The following is a 15779-nucleotide window of genomic DNA, read 5'->3' as shown; positions in this document are numbered from 1 at the left end:
TTCCTGCACAAGTAGTTTAAGCCAAATATGTGCTTCAAATTCAGAGGAGAGGAATAAAATTCAGAAGAAGGAATGGGGTACTACACTATCAAATACCGTAAGGGGGCCAAGCAAAAAATGTGCATGAACGAGGCAGGCTGGTGGGGACTGTGGAGCTCTGAAGAGTGTGTGTCCATCTCAGGCCTCCAGTTCTTGATCCCTGTCACATCACTTCAAATATCAGCTAATTATGATACAGCTTAAGAAAAAACAGATACTCTTTCTCTTCCCTTTACTTGTATACCCTTTACTTACTAGTAAAACTAGCTTCCAACTCACATAACAGAAATAATGACACCTTAACCTCTTACTGTGTGCCAGGTACTGTTACGGTGCCTAACCATCTTAGCTCATTTCACTTTTTAAAAATAAAATCCTATGTGTCAGGTACCATCACTGTCCTCATTTGTACAACTAGGGAACTGAGCCTTAGAGAGGAAACCCCTTTCCCCACAACCGCATAACTTCTAAGTGGTAAAGTAGGGGGCAGTGTGCACACAGGACTCTGAATGACTACCAAGGATCTGAGAGGTCACAGAACCTAAACACAACTGATGAAATGGGAGCTCTTGCCCAGATTCTGGAGTCACTTGGGAAGGCGGGCTTCTGGTTAATAAATACAGCTGGGTGGCCAGGTAGTTCCTTAAAAGGCATCCATATCCACCTGACTTTTCTCAGCCGTATCTCCTCAATTTGTACACAGAAGATATTTTAAAAAGCAGCACCAATGCTTAGTGTTTAACCATTTCTGTAGTGGGTGAGAATTCACTAGCAGCATGATTGTAGGAGGCTTCAAATTCTTCAGACCTTAAAAAGCAGCCTCCCAAAATCTACAGCGAATACTGTGGCAGGCACCCGGAATTTGCAAGTGTGGGTGCACCAGTGTAAACACATCATTTACCTACTTTTGTGTAAAAGATCTGCTAATCACAGATGTCTAATATAAAAATCCCTGTCCTGGGGCACTTTCTAAGACAGTATTATAAAGAACAGATTCTACAAACTCTCTATATTTACTGCTCCATTTCATCCTAATCCAGAAATCTGAAATCATTATTAACCTACTCTTCAACAACATTTTCTGTTATTTGTTGACTGTCTCTCTCTTCTACACCATAAACTCCTGTCTTATTTATTTATGAATCCTCAGCACTTGGTACTCTGGCATATAAAGATGCAAAACAAACACTTGCTGAATGCATAGCAAATGTGATATTGTTGTTCTATTATTTTCTGCAGTGGTACATTCCACTCCAATAAGACATTCTGGGATATAAAGCACATTGATATGAGTGAACTACACAGGTTGATTCAGATTGACTACCTTTCCTTACTTATTCCATTGCTAACTAAATTTATCTTTACTCCTCATTCTGTCTTACATTTTAGCAAGCATTGGAAAAAATCTTCAAGAACCTCCCCATCGAGGAGAAACTCCAAGTAGTCCCATGTTAGATAATTAGGTCCATGTCTTACCTGCATTCATATCTTTAAACTTCTGCTTTAGCTCAGTAGGAGTAAAACGATACTGATCAAGACCATCATTCCAATAAATTCGGTCCAAGACTTGAAGATCTCCTCCAATCAGCCAATCTCCTTGTTCCATAACCATCTAATGGCAAGAGAAAGAAAATAAGTTTTTTTTAACAGGAACCAATATCAAAATAAGTAAGAACATTTCTCTCATACAAGCTAAATACAGCTGTAAACTACTCTCATCTTAAGGTCAATGGCAAATCTGTTTGGTTTACCAACTGAACTGGCATTAGAGATGCTGTAGAATTAGAATATATTTTATAATTTTGCAAAGGATTTGTGATGCAGCTATTATATTTGCATATGAAACGCAAACAAAATCAAAATGAATAATTACGACTTTTTTAAGTAACCAAATCATTCTTTTCATTGCTGTTCTATGTTGATTAACAGAAAAGTGTGTAAGCCTGGGTCACCCTGCCCTCTTGTGTTCTCCAATCCTAAACTTCTGAGCAATTAAAGTAATGATGATGGAGCTGAACACAAATTCATGCCTTCCAATCTGCACACCACCTCAAATTTCTTTCGGCTTCACTCGGGTCCTTTCTCTGCATCTGAGAGGAGAAGATATACCCTCTAGGACCCGTCCATTTTTGCAATGCAGCTCAAGCTCTTCCCCCACTGCTTCAACTTACCTGCTAACAATGCACCTCAACTGCGTAGTCACTTCCTGCCTGGTCTCCCTCACTAGTAGGTCTCTGCCCATCCACCAAACCACTCATTCAACAAATATTCACTGAGGACTGGTATGTGTCAGGGCCTGTGCTAGGCACTGGGAAATACAGCAGAAAACGAGAGAGAAAGATCTTACTCCAATGGAGCTTATATTTTAGTGGGTGAGATAGAGGAGAAACCAGAGAAATATCAGCTAGTGATAAACGCTGCAGAGAAAACAAACAGGGCACTGGAACACGGTGTCCAGGGAGTACAGTGAATGGCATTTAAGAGAAAGGGGTTAGTAAATGCCTCTCTGAGGAAGGTGACATTTAACCTGAGATGATGAAAAGGAACTCGTCACGGACGTAAAGTAGTTCACGCAGAGGGACACCAAGTGCAAAGTCCTGGCGCAGAAACACGTTTCTGTCTTTGAGGAACAGAAAGAAAGCTAATGTGGCTAGAAGGTCAGAAAGGCCAAAGCAAGGAGAGGGGCAGCGGTAGTGGAAGAGATTGTGGAAGAAGGCCAGGGCCGGATCCCACAGGGCCTCACAGGTTTTATTCTGATTACAATGAGCAGCCACTGGAGAGTTTTAAAGGGGGCAGTGATATGTTCAGATCTATATTTTCAAAAGACTCACTCTGGCTGCACTAAGGAGAATGGATTTCAATGGGTATGACAGGAAGCAGGACTCCAGCCAGGAGACCGGGAGGGAATGGCCGGTACCAGGGGGGCATGGGGCTGGAAGAGGAACACCCTGCTCTAGACCACCCGGCTGGCTTCTTAAATCACCACGTCGTTTGTGACCCTGTCAAATCTGCCTGTCACCTCTCTGCTCCTAGGAAGGCAGAGCAGCACAGGGGAAAGAGCACAGAAGACCTAAGACAGACTCTAATCCTGACACCTCACAGGTACCTCTGCAGCTCTGGGCAAGCTGAACCCACTCTAAGACTCCTCAGAATAAAGAAAATAACCTTGTCTACTTCTAAGGGCCACCGTAAGGACTGAAAAGCAGAAATGTGGTTGAAAAGCATAAATACATGTAAATTGTTATTATGACTGAACAAAATTTTAACACCTTGGAGTAGAAATTGAAGCCCAAGGTCCTCTCTCCCGCTCGACCACCAACAATCTCTCAAACGCACCGAGTCTTTGCTCCTCCAGCTCCAGAAACCTGGAAAGCTGTTTCTTACAGTTCCCTCCTATCCAAATCCTACTGGTCCCTCAAGGCTGCACACCAAGTACTAACTAACCTAAGAAGTCTTACAGACTGCTCTAAATAAAAGTGGCACACAATATAAACAGCATTCACATATGTTCAGTGATTAAAAAATGTCTCCTCCAATGAGTTCATATAAAAAGTACTCTCTAGTGTTAGGGATTACATAGTACGTGAAGCTCTACATAAACCAGTAATGACTTTCTGCTAAGGATTATGGAAGATGGCTTTAAAGCCCAAGGTCTTGGATTCAAATCAGACCCTCATCCCAACCATAAGCTGCGTAACTTTGGCCAAGAACATATATCCCCCATAAAGTCTCAATTTCTCCATGTGTAAGATGGAAATGCCACCCATCCTATAGGTCTATGTGGTTCAAAAAATTTACATAAGCATGGTTTGTAAACTATGTTGTTATTAATAACTGTAAATTTTAATGCTGAAGGAATGTCTGACACCACCATTATTTTATAAAATAATATATCTGCCTGTTTTTTAAGTTTATCACTTTTTTGTCCTACATAAGACAATGAAATGAAATTTAGCACACTTCCATGATCTAAACAGATGCTATACAAAGTTTCTAGGTAAAGCTACTAAAATTTCACTTAGTTTCTTTTCTTTTTTTTTTGGCTGTACCATGCAGCTTGCAGGATCTTAGTTCCCCGACCAGGGGTCCAATCAGGGCTCTGGCAGTGAAAGCGCTGAGTCTAACTACTGGACCGCCAGGGAACTCCTTCGCTTAGTTTCTTTTAAAGTTCAAAGTCTACTTTAAAACTAATGACAGAAATGTGACTTCAGTGATAACATTTCACATACAATACATAAAATACATGAGGCCCTTCGGGGAGACTAATTAAAAATTTCACTGCTTTCATACCAGAAACACAATGTTCAATTAAAAGCCCAGATTAGATAAAATCACCCAGCGTGGGTTCCCATAGCACCCTGCCATCACATCCTACCTGTAAGTACAAGATCAATGTCTGTGCCCACCACCAGACAGCATGCCCCAAGCATATAAAGATTGCCCTGCCGTGCAGATCAGCCCTATATACCCAGCACTAGGACCTAGCTCAGTGCCTGGTGTACAGTAGATGTTTAAAAAATATTTGCTGAATATTTATGTGGACCAAACGACAAGACCATATGCTCATCACACTAAGTTCCAGCCTTGATTCTGGAAAATATTAACAGTTCCAGTGGCATAGTTGATATACAGGTAATGCCTCGCATTTCAGCACAAACATTATTGGCAAATCAAGATAAAATGCGGCAAGGTTTACTCAGGACCTTGATGTAGGGGTGGTTCTTGCATGTTGTTCCCCACTGCCTGGCACAGCGCTCCTCCTTCCTGTGCTCAAAAAACTCTGGATTGCGAAGAATAGCCACGCGGCGGCCCTCGTACATCAGAGCAAAAGCCGTGCAGCCGTCCAGCCTCTCTTTATCTTCCTGAGTAGCTGTCAGAACTATCGGTACTGACAAGTTAATGACACCCCCTGCAGGGCACAAAAGAACATAAAGCACACAGCTTGCATTACTCAGCGGGGGCCTCGCATCTACCTTTCACACTTCAGTAGACACTCTTCAAATAATAAAAGATTTATTGCTCCAGTGACAGTGTTCCACTGGTACCTGGCACAGAAAAGCAGGGAGAGAACAAGCAACAAACCCAGAGTTGAAAAAAAACAAAACACCAAAAATTAAGAACATCAACATTGTGTGTAGCAATACTCCTCACAACCACTCATGAAACTGTCTTTAGGGGGAAGAATCACAGAAGTTTAAGAAACTGTTGAGTAAGGAAGAATCAGCTGGTAAAGCCTAACGTCACCAAAAATATATGAGTAAGATAAAGAATTATGCTTCAGGGCCTTTACAGGAAAAATATTATAACTGATACTGCTGACAACTACATTTTGAGTGGCAAGTTGGTTAAGTAACTTGAGTATACTTGGTATACCTGGATATCCTTGAGAGAGGAAGACGAAAACACCCAAAAAGTTTTTTGTTTTTTGTTTTTTAATCAGAATGGAACTAAGGCCAGCTATTACTGGTCAAGAAACAAAGGTAGTAAATAATCAGTGGCTCCATTTAAACCAAAATATGTTGCCAGTGAGACCAAAGGCACATTCTCAGTTCCCAACCTTTCAAGCTCTGAAAGTGTTTTCTTTCCTATTCATCATGTGCAAGTTAGAAAAATAAAATACACTCTCAAATTCATATGTGGATATTATTTACGTATCAAAGAGAAACCACACTTTTTGGGAAATCATGGTATGCCTTCTTTGGGCAAAAGACGTCAACAAAATCAATGATAACAGTTTGGCTGTTTTAAAATTACCACCATAAGGTGGAGTTCAAAATGGAAAATTAATAGGTAGATTTACACCACACCCAAGACTAAGTCATTACTAAGGAGGCAGTCCACAAAGACTTTACCATTATTTCCAAGGAGAAAATCAAAAAGTAAAATTTAATTCTTATGTTAAAGGTTCTTGAGAACAATGAGTAGGAATTACATTTTCTAGTATCTATTTTACTCCCCAGTCAAAAGAAGTTATAACACAGAAGAACGTGGTCGCAACTTTGCAGGGTTCTATGACTTTTTTTAATTGAAGTATTATAGTTGACGTACAATATTATGTTCGTTTCAGACGTACAGCATAGTGATTCAACATTTAAACGTATTAAGAAATGATCACCATGATAAGTCTAGTAACCATCTGTCACCATACAAAATTATTACCATATTATTCCTTATGCTGTATATTATATACCTGTGACTTATTTATTTTATAACTGGAAGTTTATACACCTCTTAATCCCCTTCCCCTATTTAGCCTACCCCCACCCCTTCTGGCAACCACCAGTTTGTTCCCTGTATCTACAAGTCTGTTTTTGTTTTGTTTGTTCTTTTGTTTTTTAAATTCCATATATAAGTGAAATCATATGGTATCTGTCTTTCTCTGTTTGACTTATTTCACTTAGCATAATACCCTTCAGGTCCATCCATGTTGCAGCAAATGGCAAAAGTTCATTGTTTTTTATGGCTGCATAGTATTCCATTGTGTATATATATGTATACATATATATATATATGTATACATATGTATGTATGTACCACATCTTCTTTATCCATTCACCTATTGATGGGCACTTAGGTTGCTTCCATATCTTGGCAATTGTAAATAATGCTGCAATGAACATATGGGAACATATATCTTTTCTAGTTAGTGTTTTTGTTTTCTTCACGTAAATACCCAGAAGTGGAATTGCTGGATCATACGGCATAGTTCTTTAACATTTAGCAATATTTTCTTTATTGTAGTAAATTAATCTTACCAACAGTATACAAAGTTTAAGGTAGCTGGAATGTAATTACAATACCCTAAATATCAACTTCTTTGGCAATTTTTTTTTTTTTAGTGTTTTAAAAGAGTAGGAAGAACCATCCTTTTAACCACCTATTTCAGGACTCCTTAACTTGGGACTCCCTGATTCCTTGTTAGAACACCTGGCTTAAGCAAGCATGGGCTTCAGCACAGCACAATTAGTACGTATGTACACTTCCTGGGGAGAGGCTTTTTACCGTGATCAGGTGGATATGGCATAGGGAAACTGTATTTGTTTTTTAAATCCATTTTCAGCCCTAATCCCCAGGTTGTCCTTCTCCCCCTGCAATAAATCACAATCAAGAAAACTAAAAATGGAAAGATCTCATGGTACATTTAAAATATTCAGTACTGATATAATTTAGTCTTTAAGTGCTATCTCCATTAAGATGTTACCAGTACTCTCTATAAATAGTGACGAATCCCTGCAACTGTGTGCTTTCTTTTCCATACGCAATGTACTTGAATATAAAATGTCTTACCATCCAGAAGACAATCGAAATGAAGACACTGCAAGTACTCCCTCTCTCTCATAAAGCCATTCAGCGGGGTTGCCCAACCTTCTGCCAAAACCTGCACCCACTGCATATCCACCTAGTAAATGAGACAGTAAAGAAAAATGCTCTATTTCATGTACTTATGAACAAAAGCATTAATGGCTTTTTGGAGTTTAATTTTGAAAGCAATGGAAATGAACTTCTCAAGAATGTTTATAGATTATACAAATCTAATAAACAATAAGGGCACTAGGCAAGTATGTATTTTTCTTAATAAATTTGAATAACATTAGGCTTCCCAACATTTCTAATAAGAATAGCATCTCTTAAACCAGTGGTCCTCAAACTTCAGTATGTATTAAGAAACCTCTGGAAGGCTTGTTAAATGAAGACTGCTCCACCCCCCAGTTTCTGATTTAGCTGGTTTGCTGTGGCACAAGGATTTGTATTTTTAACAGGTGCCCAGAAAATGCTAACAATGATGGTCTGGAAACTATACTCTGACAACCACTGTCCTGAACTAAAACAAACTTTAGATAAAAATATTTACCAAAAAAAAAAATCCCTCACCAATGACAGAGTACCCTTCATTTTACAAACACTATATTATTTCTTGAACTTTAAGATTTCTAGTAGATCCCATCAGAATATTAAAGAATTGATGAATTAACGCAAGCTGGACGTGCTCATTTTTTAACTGTGTGTGTGTGTGTGTGTGTGTGTGTGTGTGTGTATATATATATATGGAGCAGTGATTCTCATATGAGAAAAGATAAAGCACCTGGCCAAGAGGTGTGCATTATGATGTGACTTACCATGTATTCCCAAAGTATTAGGTTGGCATGTTCCACTGAAAAATCAAATAATGGTAAAGCATTCCCCTCCTTCAATTCACAGGAAAAAATCATATTCATGCACCAAATTGTTTCAATTTCAAGTTCTCCTCTTACTAATTTTTCCTAAACCTTTGACAATGGCCACTATTCTTCTCTATTGGAATCTAATTCTAGATGGTATCTATTATAGACTGAATGTTTATGTCCCCCTGAAAATATGTTGAAGCCCTAACCCCCAATGTGAATGTATTTGAAGATCGGGCCCTGAAGAGGTGATAAATAAATGAGGTCATAAGGGTGGGTCCCAACCCAATAGGTCTGGTGCCCTCATAAGAGAAAGAGACACCAGAGCTCCCACGGACACCCTGTGAGGATAAGGTGAGAAGGCGTCTGACAGCAAGTCGGCAAGGGAGCCTCGCCAGGAACCAAATCAGCCAGCACCTGGATCTCGGACTTTCTAACTTACTGAACTATGGGAAAATAAACTTCTGTTGTTTAAGCCATCCAGGGTATGGTATCTGTTATGGCAGCCTAGCATACATTATATGATGTAACCTAATTTTTTTAATTAATTACTTTGCATACTGCTGTGCAAAGAACAAACCACCATATTGAAAAAAAGATCACATTTAGAAAAAGCTGCTGTCTTTCTAGGTTATAGAGTCTAACTGACCTGGATTCATATGCATTCATTCTCAGTTTCGTTCTCTCTCTCTCTCTCCCCTTCCCTCCTCCCTGCCCTGGGTGTGTGTGTGTGTGTGTGTGTGTGTGTGTTCGTTCATTTGATGCACAGTCTGTGACAGAATCTGTTGTTCTTTTGCAAAGTCAGCTTTGAGTGGCTCTGCTCTCCAGCTCTCCCTCTCTCTGCTCCCCTGCAGCATGTCTTAGCTTCCGGTCAGAAACCCAATCACACGAATCACCTAGATAATGTACTCCTATCAGGAATTTGAGTAAGTCTTTGAAGAGTCTTCCTCCGACCTCAGAAGGGTTGGGGGTTTATTTTTCTTTCTCCTTACTTGCACGTTTGGCACCTCCCTGGGTGTCCGGGATTTTTACTATATTAAAAGAAAGGCTGGGAAATTCTAGTCCTGGTCCACGTTCTTATTCCTAAATCTCTCCATTTTTAAAGTATATCTGAATGACACAATTTAAAATTCTCTAAGATTCGAAAGTGATAAATTATAGTCGCCATTGTCATATCTAGTTCAACTAAGCAGTTTTTTATTGGGAAAAACACCTAATGATATTATTAGAGCTAAGATACACAACAGAATTATTCTTCACAATATAAGAAAGGGAAAGTCAGGGTTTTGACAAGGGATTAGGAAACATGTTTAAAGGAAAAAAATGCTCATTTTAATTATTTAATTATTAAAGGTTTTTAAACTTTTAGAACCCATTCCTTCTGATAAGCCTAAAAATCTTACATAATCTTTGTTCTCTGATATTTCATAATAAATAAATATTATGACTAAAATGAAATCAAAGCCATGGTAATTTGGAAATACGGTTTTACAAATTAAACATATTTCCCATCCCTGGGAATTGTGATATACACAACTACCACTACCCACCCACACCGGCAAACACAAAACTACAATCACAAATTCTATAGACTAACAACTATACATAAGGTCAAATCACTCAGTAGGAAAAGGAACAAAGCACTCACTTTATTAATTTTCAATGCTGGTAATGTTTCTGCATCTGTTTTTGCCAAATGAAGTTTATTTTCTGGCACATACAGTTCTTTCACTTCGTAAGAGGCATCCACAGGTACAATATCCTATACATCCACAAAAGTACAGTTAAATGTTTGATTCAACAATTTAGCTTTCTCCAAAGGGTATCTTAATGAAGAAAATTAACATTTCAAAATGAGACTTAAAAAACGAAGTGTAAGAGAGGGATTTAATGCTATACCTCCCAATCAATTTTCCTAATGACTGTTGGTCTACTTGCAAGCAGGTAACATCCCACATGCAAGATTTCATTAATCATAATCTCCCACTATCTAGTGAGACAGAAATTCCTGGAATGTGCCATATATGTCAAGATCAGGCAACTGCAAAGAAGAGGTGACCTCAAGTAAGGGGTAATGATAAAAATAATTTGGAAACAAAGAAATAAACAAAAAAAGCACTCTAAGCATAATCATTATTTTCTGTAACATATTATAAAACCATTTCATTCCAGCTTCCACATGCATCTTTGTCACCAGTGTCACTAAAGCCACCTTCTTAGTCATGGAACACAGTATTCCAGAGCACGTCAGCTCTACTCCCACCACTGCAGTTTGAGAAACAGCACTCTCTGATGTCTTACGAAATGCAGTCCAGAAATTTTAACCAAACTCCTAGTATTCATTTATATCACATTGGGACAGTCCTTTTTCTCATTTATCCCACAAGTATCTATTTGTAATTACCACAAACTTATATACTGCTCTTATACACTGCTCATCCAGTGATCTTTACAAGGCCTATTCACACTTGTCATACACCCAGGAATAATTAGTAAATGTGTTTTTTGGGGTTTTCCTTTTTTTTCTTTTTTCTTTTTTGGCCGCACCGCACAGCATGCAGGATCTTAGTTCCCTGACCAGGAATCAAACCGGCGCCCCCTGCAGTGGAAGAGCAGAGTCTTTTTTTTTTTTTTTTTTTTTTTTTCCTAAACATCTTTATTGGAGTATAATTGCTTTACAATGGTGTGTTAGTTTCTGCTTCATAACAAAGTGAATCAGCTATACATATGAAGGGCAGAGTCTTAACCACTGGACCACCAGGGAAATCCTACTAAATGTGTTTAATTACTTTAAAATTTTCCAGTCAAATCAATCAAGTAATCTCTATAAGCATACAAAACTGGCACTGATTAAGGGTTTTTCATATGTATCCAAGCAATAATTTCTTATGCAAAATAAATTAATTCTCAAGAGAATGAGAAGACAAGCCACAGACTGAGACAAAATATCTGAAGGACTGTTACCCAAAATATACAAAGAACTCTTAAAACTCAACAGTAAGAAAAGAACCCTATTAGAAAATGGGCCAGAGACCTGAAAAGACAACTCACAAAAAAGATATACAGATGACAAATAAGTATATGAAACGATACTCTACATCATATATCACCAAGGAAATGCAATTTAAAACAACAATGAGATACCACTATTAGAATATACTTATTAGAATGACCAAAATCCAAAACACTGACCACATCAAATGCTGACAAGGATGCGGAGCAACAGGAACTCTCATTCACTGGTGGTGTGAATGCAAAATGGTACAGCTGCTTTAGAAGACAATCTGGTGATTTCTTACAAAGCTAAACATACTCTCACCAAATAATCCAGCCACCATGCTCCTTGGTATTTACCCAAATGAGGTGAAAACTTACATCCACCTGCACACAGATGTTTATAGCAGCCTTACTCATAATTGCCAAAACTTGAAAAGAACCAAGAAGTCCTTTAGCAGATGAATGGATAAACTGTGGTACATCCAGACAATGGAATATTAATTATTCAGCACTAAGAAGAAATGAGCTACCAAGCCATGAAAAGACATGGAGAAAATTTAAATGCAGACTACTAGGTAAAAGAAGCCCATTTGAAAAGGCTACATATTGTATGATTTCAACTATGTGACATTCTGAAAAGGCAAAACTATGGAGACAGTAAAAACATCAGTGGTTGCCCAGGGTTACAGGGGAGGGGAGAAGGGATGAATAGGAAGAACACAGGGCATTTTCTAGGGCAGTGCAACTATTCTCTATGATACTACAATGGTGTATAAATGTCATTACACATTTGTCAAAACCCACAGAAGTTTCGACGCTAATGTAAACTATGAACTATGGATGATAACAATGTGTCAATGTAGGTTCATCAATGATAACAAAGGTACCACTCTGGTGAGGGATGCTGATAGCAGGATAAGCCGTGTGTGGCAGGGAGGGGAGCCATGGGAGTTCATTCTCTATACTTTCCACTCAAGTTTTGCTGTGAACCTGAAACTGCTCTAAAAAATAAAGCCCATTTAAAAAAATGCATAACAACAGAAAAAGTAATTCAGAATGAATATTAATGGAAGAACCAGGTGTTTAAGGACAATACCTACTACTTTTACCGAGGAAAAAGTTTGGGAAGAAACTTCAACTTACATTTGGACTTTCATTAATATCTTCAGTAGTGGAAAAAAGCAGAGTCAGATATGGGTCTCAAAGCTAGACGATCTCATGAAAGCCTGAGTGCTACCACTCAAGCAGTCCGTATGGGTCCTGAGAATCTAGAAAGAATTATTCTACTACATTTTTCTGATACTCTGTTCCCTCAAAGATGGAACAGCACTGGCTAAATCATGTACCAAAATCAAGCTCCTCCTACCAGTAAATTCAAGGCCTCTGATCTTTCTCATGAAAAACCCAAGAATGAATAAGAAGAGTAAACATGAAGGAAAAAAGAAAGAAATAATAAAATTAAAAGACATAAATAAAGAAGCACTGCTTACTACCATACCACGTTCAGCTAGCTCTCTGGAGGCCCTTTGTCCTTTGAGCATCCCACTACTCATGGGAAAGTAGAAAGTGTGTGTTAAGCACAAACTCTGCACAGCACAGGGCACTTCATAAACCTTCCAGACCTCCTGCAATTAAGCCTGCAGTAGGTACCCACGGCAGAAGGCTATTTATTGTATTTACTAACGGTAAACACTACATGAGGGCATCAAAGAATAATGATGAAGAGACACAGCTTCCACCGGCTGCCTCAATTTTCTCTTTGTAGATGTAAATACTATACAACCTTGTAAGGACTCTTTTTTAAATCTAGCAAGAGAAATAGCTTAAGGTAGTCCATTCTGTACCTTCTAACTCCAGGAATTATTTTTAATACATTTATTTTAAATTATAAAACAGCAATAAAGAGAATGTGGAAAGGAGAAAAACCCATCACCCTATATATGGCTATTATTGTCATTTCTGTATATTCCCCTCCAAGCGTTTTTCACCCATGGGCATTACAGGGCAACTGGTAGTTTCAGCATTTTTTACAAAGGCTATTACTCCATCAACCAGAAAACAAAAATTCAGAATCAACTTTTCCCAGAACAGTATGATGTGCATTAAATGAACTGCACACACTCCCTATATGTTCAATTAGCTTCGTGGACATGTAAAGCTCTGAAAGGTACCTTGAGGAACACACATTTTTGTAAAATAAAGAATTTAAGTCCTCCACACTAGGAACAAATGCTAAATTAAATTACACAAAAAGTCAGGCATTCATTAGGGCTTTTGTGAGAAAGAGTATGGTAAAGTTTCACAAAACACACTTGAAATTAAATATCTGCGTTAATCACAAAACATTAGAGACACAACATTTTCAAAACCAAAAAGAGCTACAAGAAAGCAACACAGGTCTATAGGTCAGTTATTTCTGATTTTTGTACTTAAGACCTGAGTTCAGATTCTAACAGTGCAACCTTGAGCAGGTTATCTAACATTTCTCACCTTGTCTCCGTCTCAGCTGTTTAACAACACTGCCACCAAAAAGTGTGTGTGTGTGCGTGTGTGTGTGTGTGTGTGTGTGTGTGTGTGTGTAGTTACAGGGCTGCTGTGACAAATGACTTAAAGAATGTAAACTGCGGGGCTCAAGTTTACTGGATGCTAACAACAATACCAGCGATGTTCTAAGGGCTTCACGTGAATTAATTCATTTAATTTTCATGCAATCCTACCTATGAAAGTAGAAGAAACTGTTGCTATCCTCCTTTTACAGATGAGGAAATTAAGGCTCAGGAGAGGTTAATAACTTGCCCCAAATCCCTGTTGTACTGTGTTCCAACGTGCTTACCACACAAACAAATACTCAATAAATAATAGTTATAGTGTGCTTGCTACATGCCAGGAACTGTTCTAAGCACTCTACGTTTATTAATAGAATCCTCAGTACAATTCTCAGACAGGTACTATTTTTATTTCCCATTTCACAGATGAGAGAATTGAAGCCAGAGAAATCAGGTTATTTTTTCCAAGGTCGTACAGTTAATTGATAAGTGTTGGAACTGGGATTCCAACTCAGGTCCCAACACTATTCTCCTCCAAATAAAAAAACAAATTTTTAAAAATAAAAATTAAAAGAAAAACCTTTACTGTTTTTCCCATAAAACTAAGTTATGAAACATTTTGCCACATAAATTGTTCTTAGTTTACTTTCATGATTTTATTAAACATTTACAATTCCCAGGGTTTCTGGTCAGCGTGTGATCTTTCTGTGTTAATAAAGTCCTAGACAAAAAGTAAAGATATTCAACATTTCAGTTACATCTAAACATTTCTATTAATAACAAGTGAACGATTTTCAACCAACTTTCTCAAACTCCATCACTGTGAATAAATTGAAAACCTCCACTTCCACCACTTGAGACCCCTTAGAACTTTGAAAACCAGAATCACAGTCTGGGAATAAATGACACAGGAACTCCAGGGAAGAGAAGAATTTCACTGATACAAACAACTCTACGTAAAGCTTTCTTTGCCATCTCTGAAGCCTATATTATTTTGTAAGGATGAGATGCCTTTTTTGTGATGGGTGTTGACTACTCTCCCCCACCCCCCCATTTACCACTAATAGCTGTCAACAATCTTGGAGGGTCAGAGGAGTGCATCCAACAGACTAAATCTTCTGATCTCTGTTGGACGCTACAGGGCATTTTTAGCTGGTTTCCTAAGCCATCATCACTAGAGTCAGCTCACAAACACTAATGAATAGCAGCAGTGCACACTGCCCACTGTAATGCTCCCAGCACAAGGCTGGGTGTGTCTCCGCCTTGCCTCCACCCTGGAATCCCCCCTTCTGTAGAATGCCAGGACACTGGAGTGTACACTCAGGTATGTGGATCTGCTCTCTCTGAAGAGACTCTGTTCAAAGTAAGAACTGAGAACCAACAAATGTTTCTATACATCGTGTCTATTTCCTTCCAACCACACCCTAAGTTAAAAAACAAACGTACAAACAGTTTGTGAGCAAATCCAAGAGAAACAGTTTGAACATGAAAGAGTGGTATCTATATTATAAATCCAACCAAATTATTTTTTTAATGTTCTGTACACTAATAATGCCATAGCTTTAGGATGAATGCACTGTTAGTAATGTGTTGCTTTGTATGCATGAACATAGAGGCTATAATCACTTTTTTTTTTTTTTTTAATTTTTATTGGCCATGCCATATGGCTTGCAGGATCTTTGTTCCCCTACCAGGGTTCAAACCCGTGCCCCCTGCAGTGGAAATGTGGAGTCCAAACAACTGGACCACCAGGGAATTCCCCTGTAATCACTTTCTTTTCAAAAAGGAGGGAAGTCGTTTGAGAAAATAATTTTAAATTACATAAAATTTTATTGTTTAATATTTATAATTAAAATTTTATTAAAATTATTTAAGTATAAAATTGTTTTCATTACAAGCATGTCACAAAATTCTTCCCTTTTCAAAATTCACACCCTGCAATTATTTTAAAGTGAATTTTAACCTCACAACTTAGATATAAAATTCTTCTAATATCTAACCAATGGCAAAATAAAGGTTCAAGAGGTTGCTGTTT

At 38.2% G+C, this 15779-nt stretch overlaps 1 protein-coding gene across 2 annotated transcripts in view; it reads right to left on the bottom strand.

Moving 5' to 3' along the window:
- PAPSS1 (3'-phosphoadenosine 5'-phosphosulfate synthase 1) overlaps positions 1-15779 on the bottom strand; it is a 102381-nt gene that overhangs the window by 44146 nt on the left and 42456 nt on the right. For both annotated transcript variants that reach the window (XM_061191181.1, XM_061191180.1), the window contains 4 exons: positions 9850-9963; positions 7327-7438; positions 4743-4948; positions 1516-1651 (listed from right to left, as the gene is read on the bottom strand). In XM_061191181.1, coding sequence (XP_061047164.1) covers positions 1516-1651; positions 4743-4948; positions 7327-7438; positions 9850-9963 — 568 coding nt within the window. The remainder of the gene's footprint in view (positions 1-1515; positions 1652-4742; positions 4949-7326; positions 7439-9849; positions 9964-15779) is intronic.

This window comes from Eubalaena glacialis, chromosome 5, assembly GCF_028564815.1.
Source record: "Eubalaena glacialis isolate mEubGla1 chromosome 5, mEubGla1.1.hap2.+ XY, whole genome shotgun sequence".
Lineage (NCBI taxonomy): Eukaryota > Metazoa > Chordata > Mammalia > Artiodactyla > Balaenidae > Eubalaena > Eubalaena glacialis.
This window is presented reverse-complemented; position numbering and strand designations above follow the sequence as displayed.